Source organism: Notolepis coatsorum (assembly GCF_963971535.1).
Source record: "Notolepis coatsorum genome assembly, chromosome: 13".
NCBI lineage: Eukaryota > Metazoa > Chordata > Actinopteri > Aulopiformes > Paralepididae > Notolepis > Notolepis coatsorum.
In genome coordinates this window covers 45,884,070-45,902,467 of record NC_140177.1, presented here as the reverse complement: position 1 = coordinate 45,902,467, position 18,398 = coordinate 45,884,070, and the positions used below count along the sequence as shown (strand labels likewise).

General features: G+C 42.3%; 2 protein-coding genes across 2 annotated transcripts; one reads left to right on the top strand and one right to left on the bottom strand.

Annotated features, from left to right (window-relative positions):
- The first annotated feature begins 4,549 nt into the window (after nucleotides 1-4,549).
- Nucleotides 4,550-14,929, top strand: pter (phosphotriesterase related). The gene is made up of 5 exons (XM_084327512.1): nucleotides 4,550-4,644; nucleotides 6,648-7,116; nucleotides 10,132-10,397; nucleotides 11,376-11,516; nucleotides 13,237-14,929. Exons 2-5 carry the CDS (start codon nucleotides 6,685-6,687, stop codon nucleotides 13,445-13,447), a joined length of 1,050 nt encoding a protein of 349 aa, XP_084183638.1. The 5' UTR covers nucleotides 4,550-4,644; nucleotides 6,648-6,684; the 3' UTR covers nucleotides 13,448-14,929.
- Nucleotides 14,930-15,567: 638 nt separating this feature from the next.
- On the bottom strand, nucleotides 15,568-16,797 carry c1ql3b (complement component 1, q subcomponent-like 3b; the record flags this gene model as incomplete). Its single annotated transcript, XM_084327513.1, has 2 exons — nucleotides 15,568-15,747; nucleotides 16,192-16,797. 2 exons carry the CDS (start codon nucleotides 16,795-16,797, stop codon nucleotides 15,568-15,570), a joined length of 786 nt encoding a protein of 261 aa, XP_084183639.1.
- Between the last annotated feature and the right edge of the window lie 1,601 nt (nucleotides 16,798-18,398).

Sequence of the window (18,398 nt, the reverse complement as noted above, 5' to 3'; positions counted from 1 at the left end):
CTATCTGACCTGACTGTCAGGATGAAGAATGAAACAAGGAAAACCAGATGTCTGGTGATACAACTGGCACGTGTTCACACAGTAATGAATGAATGAATGAATGAATGAATGAATGAATGAATGAATGAATGAATGAATGAATGAATGAATGAAAACTTTATTTAACAGATTGCAGAATGGGTACAATACAGTACGGCTCAATACACACAATTGTTAAGGGGATGCAGACCTGAGAAAGACGTTTGTCTTGTTTCCATCAGGGTCCCCCATTTTCAATTCATATAGACATTTATGACATACACAACATACATGACATTTATGGCATAGGGACATATAGGTATTTAGTACTGATACATTTGTGACATAAACGGTATTCAAATATACAGTACTGTTACCCCTAGATCCTGACAGAGTATATACATATGATGGGGAGGGGACTGTACATTAGGAGGGGGTGGGTGGGTGGGAGAGAGATATACATACGGCGGGGAGGGATACATGCGGTGGGGAGGAGACTGTCTATTAGGAGGTGGTGGGGGTTTTGGGCATTTACGGTGGCCAGTTTCGAATTGCAGCCTCCCGTAGGTGCTCTTTAAGAGCGGTTTTGAATGTGGGTAGGGATTCACATTCCTTTACAGCTTTGGGTAGGGCGTTCCACATTGATGTGGCATAATTGCGAAACGTATTTAGTCCCTTGTTTGAGCCGAATCTGGGTTTAACATGATTTGTTGAGCTTCCTCTGGTGTAGTGGTTGTGGTATTCACTGACCTTTGGGAAGTATTTTGACATGTACATCATGGGTACCTTAGTCGTATAGTGTATCTTGTAGACCAGGCCCATTGCAAGTTGCTGTACTCTGTCGTCTACTCTAAGCCATCCTAGGTTGTCAAAGTGGGCAGGGGTGAGGTGGGTTCTGGGGGTAAGGTCAAGTAGTAGTCTGACCAGTTTGTTTTGTGATGTTTGTAATTTTGTTTTAAGCGCCTTTGAGGTGCTTTGGTACCATGAGGTGCACGCATAGTCTTCAGGGTATTCTTGTTTACCAGAGAGGAGATCCGGTACAAGAATCTAGTTCGTTGGTTGACTTTTTTTATTACATTGGATGCCATTTTGTCACAGGAAAGATTTGCCTTTAGGATGGAACCCAGGTAGGTAATTTCGTCTTTCCTTGTGACAATATTGTCACCCACTGCAACTGAGAAGCCGTCGGTCTTGCTGAGTTTGTTATTTGAACCGAAGAGAATGGACTCTGTTTTGCCCATGTGTAATGATAGTTTGTTATCAGCGAGCCATATGCAGATTTGCAGATCCTAGAGAGAGGACGAATGTAATGGTTAACATGTACAGTCATGTGTTTTTGCCATTCTATCTTGCATCTACTATCTCTCTACTATCCCTTTGAACTCTATTCCCTTCCTCCTCATCACTTGGACTTTTCTGAGATCTTCTCATTAAGGGATGATTTGTCTGTCCTGTGCACGGGTCTCTCTGTGGATGTGAGGGGCTTGTTCAAGTCATCCCTCTCCATCACATTCACCCCATGGCCGTGTCTGTCTGGAGTACAGAACAACCGCGGTGACGGATGGGACTGACAGAGCTCTCCAGCCACTAATGAGGATCCCTGGAGCGGATGGCGTCCTATGCTTATGTGTAAAAGCAACACGATACTGCATGCAGGGACACTGACCTCAAGTGTCACTAGTTTTGATGTATGTAATATATATATATACATATTTTTTTTTTACATGATTCATAAGTGGAATATACTAAATGGAAAAGTACTAAAAGTAAAGGTCTTCTATTCCTTTGAATATGTCTTCTATTCAAAAGCCTAATACATTCACCTGCATATAACCCATAACACTGTATGATAACATGTACAATAATGATGCATATACCATATATATATTTATTCTCACCATATTAGGGATGTCCGATATTATCGGCCGACCGATATTATCGGCCGATATCGGCAGTAAAATGTGATATCGGAAAATATCGGTATCGGTTTAAAAAAAATTAAAAACAATAACAATATTGCATACAGTGAAATTATTAGTTACCTGAAATTATTCTGTTTTTTGGGGGGGGAAACCCTGCATATAGCGGTATCTGTTGATATCGGTTGATATCGGTATTGGAAATTAAGAGTTGGACAATATCGGAATATCGGTATCGGTAAAAAAGCCAATATCGAGCATCCCTACACCATATATATACAGTATATCTATCCACACCTGTCTGTACTTACCTGCACATAGTCCTTTTACATATCTGTAATCCCTTACCTACTCTTACTAGTTGCTGGCCAGTACAGTCTTTATACCTATCACTGTACATATTATATTACAACTCTATACATATATCTGATTAACACAACACTCAGTAGTACTAATTTATATATTGTATACCCAGTTTAATCACTTGTAACATATTGGTTGGATGCCAAACTTCTTTTCGTTGTACTGTACTGTACTGTACTGTAATCTAATCGGATAAAAGCTTGATGTTAAATGTACTCGTCATTGTAATAATGCAGGACCTGTTGCAGAGGTCTTTATTCGGCATGCAACGACACTCAATGTTTTTTAGCGGTACACACAGCGGTTAGTTTAGCACACACACCGGAAGACACACGCATGCATTGTCTCTTTAGGATCGCCGATGTGATTAGTCTCTGTGATTAACCCATCCCGTCGTCCTCCCCCCCAAGGGCAGCCGGGAGCAGACAGGCGTCAACGTGAGCCGCGCCAGGGGACCATTCCAAGTGCTCCTGTCCATCTTCGTCAAGGACGCCACAGCGTTAGCGATCTGTTGTTGTGCATGTTTTTCCATTGGGTTTATCTTATCGGGGGGGAAACCCTTGCGAGCACGGGGAGAACATGCAAACTCCACACAGAAAGGCCTGGGAGATACCCCACCTGGGTACCTGGCATCATGGAAACCTGGTCCCCAAGCAGGAATCGAACCCTGGACCTCACTACACCACCGTGCCGCCTGGTGTATATTGTCATTGTGTAAATCATTTACCATGGTAATAGTTATGTATATCACCATGGTACCACTTTTGTACTTAAATACCATGGTATAATTAAACCATGATACCGAAGGTACATCATCCATCATTGAGTTGATTGCATGCAAAATCCTTGAATTAAAACTAGTAACTAACTAGTACTTATAGATGTGGTGGAGTAAAAGGATAGGATAGGATATATCATTTGAAATTTTATAAAGTCAACATCTCCAAAAATGGAAATACTCAAGTAAAGTACCTCAAAATCATACTTACTGTAGTAAGCGCAGTACTTAAAGTAAAGTACTTCCCACTCCAGGTCGCAAGCTGTACCATCTGCTCCTTAGTAGAGCGCAGATACTGTCTGGCACAGACCTTTTTCTCTCTCCAACTCTCTGCATACTGTAGGTTTTGAGTGACAGCTGCACTGACACACATGTCTAAAGCCATTTGCCTCTAAACTGGTGTAATAAGTGGGGACTGTGGTCGCCTAGCTATTTGCCTATTATCTCTCAGGAGACCAGATGAAAATACAGTAGGACAACTAAGAATCCAAATACAGACTGATTGATTGATTGATGACTTTATTAACAGATTGCAGAATGGGTACAATACAGTACAGCTCAATACAGACAATTGTTAAGGGGATGCAGACCAGAGAAAGACTTTCGTCTTGTTTACATCAGGGTCCCCGATTTTCAATTAATCAAGACATTTATGACATACAGATATACAGTACTGTTTCATCAAGACATTCATGACATGCAAGACATACAAATATACAGTACTGAGAAAGAGATCATAAAAAATATATATACATTCGAAAGGGAAAAAACTGTATATTGGAGGGGGTTGGGGGGGGGGAGGGGTTGGACATTTAGCTGGGCCAGTTTCTAATTGCAGCCACCCGTAGGTGATTGATTGATTGATTGATTGATTGATTGATTGATTGATTGATTGATTGATTGATTGATTGATGGGTAGGTGGGGTGGGGGGGGGGGGGCTGTACATTGGAGGGGGTTCTTTGGAGGTGCTCTTTGACAGCGGTAGATCAGCCGTTCCAAATGAAGTTATCTGGTATGTCATAAATGTATAGATGTAGCAGTACTGTCTATCTGTATGTCGTGTATGTCATATATGTCACTATGAATTGAAAATGGGGGACCCTGATGTAAACAAGACGAAAGTCTTTCTCTGGCCTGCATCCCCTTAACACTTGTATGTATTGAGCTGTACTGTACTGTACCCATTCTGCAATCTGTTAATAAACTTTTCAATCAATCAATCAATCAATCCTGGGGTAGGCTAATCAAATGGTACCTTGACATTATTATTATTATTATTATTATTATTATTATTATTATTATTATTATTATTATTATTATTATTATTATTATCATGATCATCATTATCATTTAAATGTAAAACTTGTGACGCATACTAAATGTAACTGTAAATGTAATGCATACATTATTACCGAATAATTACTCTCGCGACGATCCACCATTCCCGCGATACTTTGTAGTCCTGCGACTTGTTGCTCTACTCTAGTCGTTCAACCCCCGACACTTCCGTCAACCTGAAGGGTTTTGAAGTCAGCGGTGGATTACACGCGAATTATCTTTGGAAGGTCAGCAAATTGTATAATTAATTCAGATTTATTGCAAGATTTGAATCAATGCAACATTTGTTATCGCTCCACCATAACTTTTATTCTGCAGGGTTATCTTTTCTGCACGACATTGATTGTCCAGAAGGTTTTCACTGAGCTCTGCTGCATATCAGCTCGTGTGCCACTTGTTGTAACAACGTTACTGTATGTGTATATGCTAACTGTACTGTGCACAAAAATACATACATACTAAACAAACGCCGTTCAAACCATAGATATATTGAAACAGATAACATGAATCATTCTGATTCAGCGCTTCCCAGTCCAAAGTTCACTCTACACTGTTCATTGTGAAGTGTCATCCACCCTGTTGGTACTGTGTAGGTATACTTTGTAACGATGCCCGATGCTCCACCATTCAAACAGAATTTGCTGCGATATTGAATGCGTTCATGGTATTACTATTTTCCATTCTAAGAATGGATGCACACGAAAACAAAATCAAATCGCAATATTGGCAAATACGTGTTTAGGCTTTTCTGAATGAATGAAATGAGAGGGAAAATGTGTCATTGTCACACGAGTTAATCACACACACATAATGAATGAAAACTTTATTTAACAGATTGCAGAATGGGTACAATACAGTACGGCTCAATACACACAATTGCTAAGGGGATGCAGACCAGAGAAAGACGTTTGTCTTGTTTACATCAGGGTTCCCCATTTTCAATTCATAGTGATTTTATGACATACACAACATACATGACATTTATGGCATAGGGACATACATGACATACATGTACAGCCCCCACCAACCCCACCCCACCCACCCAACCTCCTCCAATGTACAGTTTCTACGTCAAATGTATACACTCTTTTTCTGGACACTTTTGTATCACAAACAGTACTGTATTTGCAAATCTGATATGTCATAAATGTATAGATGTAGCAGTACTGTCTATCTGTATGTCATGTATGTCATATATGTAATTGATGAATTGAAAATGGGGGACCCTGATGTAAACAAGACGAAAGTCTTTCTCTGGTCTGCATCCCCTTAACAATTGTATGTATTGAGCTGTACTGTACTGTACCCATTCTGCAATCTGTTAATAAACTTTTCAATCAATCAATTCAATATAGTAGTTACATTTGTGACATATATGATATGCAAATATACAGTACTGTTACCCAGAGATCCTAACAGTAAATATATGATGGGGAGGAGACTGTACATTAGGAGGGGGTGGGTGGGTGGGAGAAAATATATATACATACGGTGGGGAGGAAACTGTCTATTAGGAGGGGGTGGGGGGGGGGGGGGTGGACATTTACGCCAGTTTCGAATTGCAGGCTCTTGTAGGTGCTCTTTAACCGTGCTACAAGGGCCATTTCATGTATGCACGAGGAAGGACAATAATGATGATCTAGCGTTGATTTCAGGAAGATTCGATAATCAGCCGAAAAATGACAACGTGTTTTGTGTATTCCACTAAAGGGCTATTATCGCATCTTTCTCTGGAATTACTAGAAATCACCAAAACTATACTCGTATTCAAAACGGTATAAAACGGAAATGTACCGATGAAAAAACAATCCGTTTTGTACATGTTGACTGCAAGCAACTCACTGATAATCGACGAGTGTATTAGACCCATAGCCATAATTTAAGATATATTTTAAGCACTCGCAAATCTCCCAGTCCTCCCATTGATTAAAGCGGTAGCGCCCTCTCGCGCACTTAAGCGGTGGCGTCCAATGAGTTAAGAGCGGTTTTGAATGTGGGTAGGGATTAAAATTTTGTTACGGCTGTGGGTAGGGCGTTCCACATTGTTGTGGCATAATTGCGAAACGTGTTTAGCCCCTTGTTTGTGCCGAATCTGGGTTGCACAGATACAGAACCATACCCCCTCGTGACATTTTGTAGAAATAGTACACAATGTACACCGTATCATAAACATAATATTAAGTAGAAATATGTCAATATAAAGTAAAACATACAATCTGTGTCTTTCCAGGATCTCCTCACAGTCCTAGTAGACCCAAGCGAAGACCATGTCGGAGCTGAGCGGGAAGGTCCAGACTGTCCTGGGCCCGTTGGATCCGGACCAGCTGGGCCGCACCATGACCCACGAGCACCTGACCATGACCTTCGAGTGCTGCTACTTCCCCCCTCCGCCGGGCGAGGAGGCGGTAGCAGAGAACCCGTTCCAGATGAAGCACATGTTCTGGCTGAAGCAGAACCCGTACAGCAACCACGAGAACCTGCTCCTGCAGCAGGAGACCGGCGCCGTGCGGGAGGAGCTGGTGGCCTACAGGAAGGCCGGGGGGGGCGCCATTGTAGAGAACACCACCACCGGGATCGACCGTGATCTGCCCACCCTCAGGCAACTGGCCAAGGAGACCGGGGTCCATGTGATCGGAGGAGCTGGGTACTATGTGGACTGCACCCACACGGAGGCCACCAGGAACATGACTGTGGAGAAGGTGTGGACTACAGGTCCATGTGTAGTAGAAGTAGAAGTCTTTATTTGTCATCAGATTAACACACACACATGCGATGGACGACCCACAGGAACACACACATGCACTGAGTCGCTGACTAAATGTTCTCTGCACCTCCCATCCCGTCATCCTTCCCCCCAAGGGCAGCCGGGAGCAGACAAGGGCTGCAGCATGCGCCGCGCCCAATGACCAATCCAAGTGCTCCTGTCCGTCTTCCTCAGAGACACGACAGCGTTAGCGATCTGTTGTGCATGTTCTTCCATTGGGTTTATCTTATCGGGAGGGGAAACCCTTGTGAGCACGGGGAGAACATGCAAACTCCACACAGAAAGGCCCGGGAGATACCCCACCTGGGTAACTGGCAACCTGGTCCCCAAGCGGGAATCAAACCCAGGACCTTCTAGCTGTGAGGCAACAGTGTTAACCACTATGCCACCGTGCCGGGCTCATGGAAAGGTTTTGTCATCATAGCCTTCCTCGTCCATCTCCCACATGTAGTTCTGTCAAGTGTGTGTGTGTGTGTGTGTGTCTCTCTCTCTGTTTGTATCTGTGTGTTCATGAGGGCTGTCTTAAATACTTCGAAGCTTCGTTCGATGGCACAAGCTTCGAACATTACAAAAAAAATCGAAGTTAAAAAAAAAAATTAATTTTCAAAAAAATAACCAAATTTTTTATTTTATTTTTATTTTTACTTCAGTGTGTGTGTGTGTGTGTGTGTGTGTGTGTGCATGGGGCCATTGGGTGGGGCCGGGGGACAAATACACTGGAGGAAAGTAACCCAGCTCAGCACTGCCCAAATTATATCATCACTATTGCCTGTTTGAAGGATATCATCCTCAAACACATATACACCACCTACACGCCTATTCTCAGTCCTTGCCCCACAATGGTGGAATGAACTACCCACCCCAGTTAGGACAGCCGAATCCCATCCAATCTTTCGCCGTCGACTAAAGACGCACTTCTTCAACCATTATCTGAAATAAAATTTAAAAAATAAAATAAAAAAAATCTAACCCTAACTAACCTTACTGTCATGCACTTGTCCTAATAAACTAACCTACACTGTAACATGCAACACTTTGATGAATATTGTTACTCAGCTGATAGAGTTGTATCCTTCCTGATGACCTGTCGTACAGAACTTGTAAGTCGCTTTGGATAAAAGCGTCAGCTAAATGACTAAATGTAAATGTGAATGTAAATGCCTTGTAGAATTCCACACATAAGAAAGAAAGATACTGGGATGAATAAACAAAATAGGAAATAAAATGTAGAAATGCATGCAATACATAAATAAATATGAATCTCCATATATGAAATAGAACATTTAGATAAGGTGCTACTGAGATGTTTTGGTGAGTTCTTTGTTTTTTTGTGGAAGTAGCCCTTCTTAAAAATGCATGAACATTCACTGATAATTGGTCTGTAGTGGAGTCTACAAGGTCTACATTGCCGGACCATGTAGAATCCGGACCTTGTAGACTGACATAATTCTGTGCATAGTTTAGTCTACACAGGCCATATTTCAAATAATCAAAATCTTACTTCATTCATCTTAAACATTCTTGATTTGGGGGATTGGTAGTTCCCATGAAATCTGAAGTTGTTCAAACGACAACAGCGATCCACCTTGAATTAAGGCCCCGTTTAGACGGAAACGCTAGCAGGTGAATCCGCAAAAATATTTTTTCAGATGTGCCTTTCGTTTATACGGAAACGGCGTTTTTACGGGGTGAAACCGTAAAAAAGTGAGACCACCTTCCAGGGTGGAAATCCTAGAAACGGTAAACCTTTGCGCTCTCGTCTAAACTGTCAAACCGCATAAAACGATGACGAAAGGGTCGTCAAGGCTCTCGTCGCGCCTACTGCTTACATCACAGGCATGCGCCAGTAGCCTAGAAGCGTAAACAAAGCATGTCTGATTCTATCCATGGCGATCACCTGAAGGCTACATTGGCAGTACTTTTAAATACACAAGAATCTGTCCCGCGGCTATCACAACTATTATGACTGGACCCACTGTCTGTGAGTGACTCTGCTTTGGTCCAATCACATTCCCCACCCACACTCTGCGAATCAGAGGCAGAGTAGGGCGGGTCTTCACAGCACGTCATGTGACATATGCGCCAATCGTGTGACAGCGGGGCTCCGTTGTCTCGAGTTGTTACAGCCTCGTCTGCACGGAGAATTCCACCCCAAAACGCTCGTCTAAACGCAAAATTAAAAGTGAAACCGCAAGACGACTTTTGCGGTTTCTGTTCAGACTTCCATCCCAAAACGCTCGTCTAAACGTAGCCTAAATCACACTGTGTTGGCTGCGTCACAGTCACGAATGGGGCTACTTAATTCATTAATCCAATCCACTTTATTTATAGAGCACATTTAAAAACAACAAAGTTTACCAAAGTGCTGTACAAGTCCCACAACATAAGATAAAAAAAAAAGTATATATATAAAAAAATCAATTAATTTCTTTTTAATTCGAAGCTCGGCCCCGAAGCTTCGATTGCCAAAAAAAATTCGAAGGTCAGCCCTTGTAATGTGAATCTGTAACTAACTAATAAAGTGTGTATTTTAAATGTAAGCTTAAAGGAACACGGCAACATTATGGGAAATGTACTTTTTAGTTTTCTCCAGAGTCAAACAAGAAAATAGATTTATTACCAGTTTCCTCGCTCTGTTCGTTCAGTAGAAAGGTATCCGGCTGCACGCTAGCCTAGCTTAGCACAGTGAATGGAAGAGGACAGTACTGGGAGCCTAGCTTAGACTCTGGGAGATGTGTTAGTTGGCCAATGCCTATGCTAACCAGTATTGTCCACTTCCATTCATTGTGCTAAGCTAGGCTAACATGCAGCCAGATAGCTTTCTACTGCACGCACAGAGAGAAAACTGGTATCTGTCTACGTGTCTCGCTCTAAGTGAATTTCCCATAATGTTCGTGTGTTCTTTAAACCCAAGCACCTTCAACTAACGCTACATCTCCTGCCCCCTCAGCTCACAGACGTCATCATTAGCGAGGTGCTTCACGGAGCAGACGGCACAGACATCTGCTGTGGCGTTATTGGAGAGATTGGCACTAGCTGGCCAATAACAGAGAGCGAGACAAAGGTCCTCAGGGCTACCGCTCATGCCCAGACCCAGCTGGGCTGTCCTGTTATCATCCATCCTGGTCGCAATCCGGCCGCCCCGGCCGAGGTGGTCCGCATCCTCCAAGAGGCTGGCGGTGACATCGGCAAAACGGTTATGTCACACCTGGACAGGTTAGAGGTCTCTTTCCAGGAGTCAGAAATGCTGATTCAGTTCTCTTGAATCTAATCTAAAGGTGGAATAACAAGAATGTGGTTTGCACACCGTGGCAGAGACCAGTGGTGTAGTAGTCCAGGGTATAATACACTCAGCTCAATATCTGGGTATTAAGAGTACTCGCCTATCAACCTAGTTACCGTTAAAATATATACTGTAGGATCTCAGGGTTCTAGCGTATCCACCTCCCCAGCTAACCTCCCCTCTCCTTCCTCTGTGCGATAATGGCTGCATCCAAATTCAAAGTATGTTCTACATGCATGGACTATGTAGATCACATACTGTATTCATACAAAACTCTTTTGCATAAAGTATTTGCATAACAACGAGAACTGCCCCCTCTTAGTTGATCAGAGGTCAGTTTGGACTTGCTCGACCAAGAATTTATTATACAATTAGCCTTAGCTAATTGATTAATAGATTCATATATAGATTCGCTTTTAATGCTCTTTTTTTTTTACCATGCTAAATTAGTTATTTCCTGAAAAAAATCATAAGCTCATTTTTGGTAAGCAATAGATTTAAAGAGGTCCTTCTGCATCATTGCATGTGGGAAACTGACATTTTACAGATTTGTTCATGACAAAAACAAATTGAGTAGTCGACAAATCCTACGACTATTAGATGACTTAAGAATTTCTTTAGTCAAGGATAGCCCTACTAACAACACATACTGCATGCTAGTAGTATATAGCATGGAGAAATGGGATGCAGCCACTGCCTTTTTATTAATGCAACCTATTTTAGCCTAGCATCTGATACTATCACTAGTTTAGTAGTTTCTGATTCACTACTGCACTTCCCTAATTTATTTCATAATGAACAAGATGACAAGACCCTATTGATGGTGTAATACTTGTTTGTAATAATGTGAAAGTATTTAGATCAGTTGGTCATCAATAAAGCCTTTATTTGTTATTTCTTTGTTCTTGTAGGACCATATTTGACGACGGTGAGCTGCTTGAGTTTGCTAAGCTGGGAAGTTACCTGGAGTATGATCTGTTTGGCACAGAGATGCTGAACTACCACTATAACCTGGAGGTGGACATGCCCAGTGACAGCCAGAGAGTCAAGACGTGAGTAACGGTGACACCACTTCTGAGAGGGGAGACAGCAGATAATATATCACTCTGGCTTTCCACTCCCGAATACCACTAGGGGGAAAATCATCCTTAAAGGGGCACGCCAACATGATAGGAAATGCGCTTACCATCTTCTCCAGAGTCAGTTCATTTGTGCTAAACTAGGCTAGCTTGCAGACCAGATAGATTTCTAGTGAACGCACAGAGAGGAAATTGGTATCTATCTTCATGTCTGACTCTGGAGAAGATGGTAAGCGCATTTCCCATAATGTTGGCGTGCCCCTTTAAAAAGGGATTTCAAATGCCTCAATCGTCCCTGAATACACCTCTTAACACTTTGAGTGCCAAGGGTCCGGTGCCCCGGAACCCTGTTGCGTGCCAACACCCACTTCAATGATAGAGCTCTCATATTTGCGAACGCATAAACTATATCTTAAATTATGGCTATGTGTATAATATGGCCGTCGCTTATCAAGGACTTGTTTGCAGTCAACATTGTCGAAGCAGATTGTTTTTTAATTGGTTCATTTCCGTTTTATACCATTTTGAAAAACGCTCGTTTCTTGAAAGTTTCAGAAAATTTCAGAAGATTCTGTGATAATCGCCCTTTACTGGAATACACAAAAAACGTTGTAATTTTTTGGCCTATTTATGAATCGTTTTCAAATAAACGCTAGATTATCGATAGTATATGTGTACTTATGCACGCTAGAGAAGCGGGCTGAAAAATCGATTATCTATTTCCTGATCAGCACACACACACACATACACACATAGGGCCCGCGTTGATATATCTGTGAAAAAAGCTCTGATTATCCCAAGACTGGTGAAATAGATTCCTTACCTCAGATCAGATGTTCTCCAAAAAGATTATTCCAATTCCTGATCGCCATTCCAAATATCTATCGCGTTTATTGATCCAACGCTGGGTACTGGAAACACACATTATCCGCTGTTCTGGTGGTCGGCGATGACTTCGATCGTCTCGGGTTACTTGTCTGACAAGTAAAATGTGGAAGCAGGACTTTTTTTTCTCCATGCGTTTCATTCAATCCAATCCAAAGGGGTGCAGTACCATCCGGAGAGACGATTGGGGGCGGTATTTTCCCAATGGAGCTCAGAGAGAGTTCCAGTGGTAACGTGAGGCTAGATTGATGAAATATGAATGGAAGTCGCTAATAAATAAATAAATCAAAAACGAGATCTCTCGTCTCTCTGGCACTCAACGGTTGGCATGAACTAACGAGAAATCTCGTCCTGGGCACTCAAAGTGATCAAGGGGTGCTTAAAGGTGCTATGTGTAATATAATTTGGAATGAGGAATGTGTACACTCAACCACATACAAATAATATGGAATAAGTCCCCCCCCCCCCTAAAAGAGTTTAGCCATTTAGACTCACCCATTAAATTACATGATTTGGAGAGCAATTTCTGCTGATAAGCTAGCATAAAATGGTGACTACCAACAAAATTCTCAAGGTGTCTTCTTTCTAATGATACCTCTGTCCTTGTTCTAGCTGTAACATCACTTTACACAATCACTTGATTTGCCCACTGACCTAAAAGTAGGCCCTCCCATCCGAGAATTCCTTTAAACGTTGTGTGTGTGTGTGTGTGTGTGTGTGTGTGTGTGTGTGTGTGTGTGTGTGTGTGTGTGTGTGTGTGTGTGTGTGTGTGTGTGTGTGGGTGTGGGGGTCATGTATTTCTCTTCAGCCTGGCATTCCTGGTGAAGGAGGGTTATGAGGACAAGATAGTGGTCGCGCACGACATTCACACCAAGAACCGTCTGACCAAGTATGGTGGCCACGGCTACTCCCACATCCTGAAGAACATCGTCCCCAAAATGCTGACCAGGGGCGTCTCCCAACACCAGATGGATAAGATCCTCATCGAGAACCCCAAGCGCTGGCTGACCTTCAAATGAAGGGATACAGGAAGCACGAGGCAGGCGGCTTGATGCATCCGCTGTTGACCTGTCTCAAACCCTGCCCTCTTTTCTTGATCCTCCAATCACAACTGTTGCTTTCCTCTCAATTGTACCTTTAAATGATAAGGCTGCTCTGTCACCCCTATGGATTTATTTTACCCACTTGGACTAGGGCTGGGAAATGATTCAATTTGATCGTTTAACAGTATTATATTGTGACAAAATGATGGTATAGTGATATTGTGGTGTGCAATTCTGTTGTCTGGATTAATGATAAAAAGCACATATTAATTCAAATATTTGTTGATCCAAATGTATCTACACAAGCACTGAAAAGTGAGCTTTTCACAATATGGGACCTTAAACATGTGCAAAACGTGAGCCTATATTGTGAAATATCGGTATAGAAAGAAAAAATGTATGATTATCTTGATATTTCTTTCTTCTATATTGCCCAGCCCTAACTTGTATTAATCACAAACAAGACAGATTAATAAGAGCTATGGTCCCTGATACTCAGCAGCTTTCATTGTTGCTACATGATGTCATTATGAATGTCAATATGTGTCGCTGAACTGTCAACAAAGCAGAAATCCTTTTGTCACTTGATTCTGCTGTTGATGGAGTGGGGTTTACACAAAGGAAAACAATTATGGACTTTTATTTCAGATAATTGGAGGCATGATTGAATCAAAATGTCCAATGGATGTGTAATATGATTCTAATTCACTCTGTAAGCAACTGTATGTAAACAAACCTCACAGGCTGATTGGAGTTCAGTCCAATTTAGATCCAACGAGAGGGTACACTTTAGTTCCAAATGTGGTATAGACGGCTTCAAAGTGACACGAATAACCATCTATAAAGGACCCAAGTGTATTTCCTGTTGGCAATGTTTGCTAATTTAACAAGTTGACAGGAAATGCATTTGGGTCCAAACTGTTCCCCATAGCAACAGAATTCCAGTGAAGCCGTCTTATTAAAAAGGTATGATTGAAGTGTGTGTTCATTCTTAGCTAATCAGTATGCTGCACTACACTCTTAGCACAACATAGCGTTGTTAGATGAGGGGCCAGGTTGGGCTCTCAGTGGGTGGGAGGCTGGCTGCTTGGCGGACCCTTACTGAAGGACATGGTCTCCTCTCGTGTGAGAACAGGTGGCAGCGCAGGGTGACTTCACCACATAATCAATGGTGTTGCCTCGCAGGACAGCTATTGTGTAACTTTGAATGAGTTTCTGAATATGATTTGGAAAAGTAGATTGAAGGTGTTTTGTATATCTGGGTAGGACACATGTCTGTAATATACCAGTGATGTCACAATGCTCACATGCTCATGTCAGAATTTAGCTTTTATTTATTTTCTTAAAAAGGAAATGATTACTTGTATATGGTGATTGCATTTTTTTCCTCTGAGATATCTTTACATTTTCACTCAAAATAAGCACTGTCAAATGTATCTTGTCAAGTAGTAAAGCAGTGAAAACACAAAAGTGATTATTACGTCAGTTCCCATTCATTGTGATGATAACCATACAGTATATATTTTTTATTATACTTTGGTAGTATTCTGAATAATTCAGCTAACATCATAGCAACCAATGTTTAAAGTTGCTCCCTGAATCATCAAACATTATTTTCTTATGTTGAATGTTTGAGTTACATTTATTATGTTTTACAATCTTCTCATCAGTTAGACTGACAGACCCATTTAGTTATGCTGATGGATGTTACAAGCTGCAATGAAGACACAATGGACACATGTGAGGTAGCCATACTTATGACAATGCTATAGTCTGTAACTACACGTTATGAGATAATAGGCACTCTCCACAATATACACGGTAACCTGCTGTTCTCTCTACCCACAACTTGTCCAAATGCCATACGTTTTCATCACGATACTCATTAGTCACGTTTTCTAAATGTTAAGCTGATAGTTCTCACATTTCCGTTTTTTTCTTGATCTCTTTGCAATTCCTGCTACTGCTACTATGGCAACGATGACACATGTCAACCAATCCAGCCGACTTTTGAGAGAATATGAACGGCATTGTGTCACGTTAAAATGAAGGATACAGACAAGTAAGAAATGTCCTTTGTTGCCCGCACTACCGCTTCAATCAGCATACACCATGAAGCCGGAGAAGGTGCTGTACTTGTTGTTGTTGCCCCCGTGCGCCTTACCCCCGTCCAGCTTGATGTAGATTTCATCCCCGGGCTCGAGGTGCAAGACCGCGCTGTTGCTCGCGTAGTCGTAGTTCTGGTCGGCGTCCTGGGCGATAGCGCTGGCTCTCACCTGGAAGTCACATTTTATGATGCAAAATGACAACCTGTTTGAAAACGTATTTTAAATCCAAAATATTTCGTTAAAACAACGTGTGCTTTTCACAGTTGACTTTCTTTTTTTCTTTTTTACACTGACACCTGCAGGCAGCGAGCTGATCAGACCACCAGACCAGCACGGACAATTCCAGATCACCGGATTTGACATCAACTCATTGAATACACAACTTTATCACGTTGATATCAAGTGTAATATGAATATGATATAACTAAACATATTTTACGTCTGGGTAATTGGCTCTTTGGTGGTTATCCTGGCACTATCGTGTGTAAAGCTTGTGCCGTTGTGCGTAAAACTCCATGATGTAGAACGTGTGCGTAAAAGTATGTTTGCCACTATACGGACTGTCGCTGTCGCTCTCTGTTAACTGACTTTTGTTTTTATGAAGTGTCTTACCTGGTTGTTTTTACAGAGGTCAGCCCACATACTGGTGCCGTCCCCACCTCGCATTAGGACGTGGTAAACAAAGAAGTAAATCCCCGGAATCGAACAGGTGAATTTTCCTGTGGATGGGTCGTAGTGGTTGCCAAGATTGGTGACCACGTCGTCGAATTTCAGAACTTCATAGCCCTCGTGTTGCTTTTTCAGCCCTGCGTAAAATGCTATCTTTGGAACGGTGTTGTAGGTGGCGGCGCTTATGGCACCAGCGGGCCCGTTTGTTCCGGGTGGTCCAGGTAAACCTGGTCGGCCTGGCTCCCCTCTCTCGCCGCGAGGGCCAGTTGTCCCAGGCTGGCCAGTCGTGCCCCTCGGTCCCATTCTCCCAATGCGCCCTGGCTCCCCTCGAGGACCTTGGATAAACGTTGGTAGAGATTGGACCAAGCGGCCGTCTTTGATCGTGTTAGCGGTCTTTGCCGTGGCCGTGGTCCCGTGAGGGTCGCAAACCATCTGACACGCTCCGAGCATTTCATAGTGCGCTGACGTCCCGGCAGAGTTGACCAAAATTGGGATCAGAATCACCAACGCCAGTACCATGACAACGCCACAAACACCAGTAGCGATCATCTGCGCTTTACCGATCGGTCTTCTTTGAAGTGCCAGGCCGCTTCTGGACGAAATCTTGCCGACTGATGAGTGTATCCTTGGCTATGAAATAATGTCGCAGATTAATTTCTTTGAATGAAAATAACCACTATAAGTGCTATTAAGTGCCACAATGTATGTTAACGTTTCTCATCTCCACACGAATGTGCCTCAAAATCCCAATACAATTTACTATTTTTCTTAGAAGTAATTAAAAAGTGTCCATCTCTGTCGTATGGTCAAGCAACACTGAGAAGAGCCGCACACTTTTCTTCTCACCACCATGAGAGAGGATGGACTAGAATGGTACCTGTGGCTGTGATGACTCGTTTGAATGTGTTTGGAGAGGGAGAGGGGGGGGGGGGGGGGGGCAGCACTGATGGGTCGGATAGTATCCATCACTTATGTCATCTATTCAATCAATCAGGAGAAAGTGGATAACGTGGTCGTGTGGGACAAGATGTCAGTCAAAAATAACGAATTGAACCCTGTCTGCATTGAATTTAATTGAAAGTTGTGCTGCAATTGCACAATGCCCTGTTCCCAGATGATGTGTTGAGGAATGACATATTATGTGAGAGTTATGTGCATATAGTGTGCTTATGGTGTATAATTATTAGTACATTAATGCAATTTTCAGACTTCGTAATGTTTGGATGAATTGTGCCATTTTAACGCGCTTTTTCCTTTTTCTAAGGGAGCACCTGTCACAATGTTCCCTTGCTGAAGGTCATCTTATTAAAACCCCAAACGAATGGCGGACAACTTAGAATGAACCTTTATTGGAATATTCACAAAGCTCCTTTGCATAATTAGGGCCATAAAGGACTGCGGCCGTACATCCCTGTCCTGGTCACACCTCACTTAGCTTCCCCTATGGTCCAATCTATCATCTGGAGGAAATCTATAAAGCCAAGAGGGGAGGGTGTCTTTAGCAGCAGCCAGCTATATGAGGGGTGTCTTCACACAAACGCGTACTGATGAAATGACTGAATAACCCGAATGGCGAGGCATGAAGACAAACGACTGAGATACATTTATTCATCCAGGATAGGAATTACACATTAGGGCTGGGCACGTGTATTGGTTGTGTGGTCAGGTTTCTACTTTTTAGCATGATGCACAACTCAAGATGGATGTTGCATATCACTCCCACTGTATCTTCTTCTGTGACAGTTGTGGAGGAGAATGAGATTGCCTTATTTTAAATATAGTTAAAGAAAAATACACGAGTAACACATTGCCTATTATACAATGTCGAGTCATGGTTTCTAGTGACGACTTCGCGAAATGGATACTTTATGTTGATTTATGTTGATTGATTGAAAACTTTATTAAGATTGCAGAATAGGTACAATATACAGTACGGCTCAATACACACAATTGTTAAGGGGATGCAGACCAGAGAAAGACTTTCGTCTTGTTACTTACTTACTTACTTGTTTACATCAGGGTCCCCCATTTTCTTTTCATTTTTAATTATCTTTTTCCTCAGTCTTTTTCCCGTTTTTCTCCCATCCCAATGTTAGTCGTTATGCCAATTCCCAATCCCCCTCCTGGTCGTTGCGCACTCTACCCCCTAC

Coding starts and splice junctions, on each gene's coding strand:
- pter (XM_084327512.1), top strand. CDS start 6,685: ATGTCGGAGCTGAGCGGGAAGGTCCAGACTGTCCTGGGCCCGTTGGAT. Junction 7,117..10,131: donor GGAACATGACTGTGGAGAAG/GTGTGGACTACA, acceptor CTGCCCCCTCAG/CTCACAGACGTCATCATTAG. Junction 10,398..11,375: donor GTTATGTCACACCTGGACAG/GTTAGAGGTCTC, acceptor TTGTTCTTGTAG/GACCATATTTGACGACGGTG.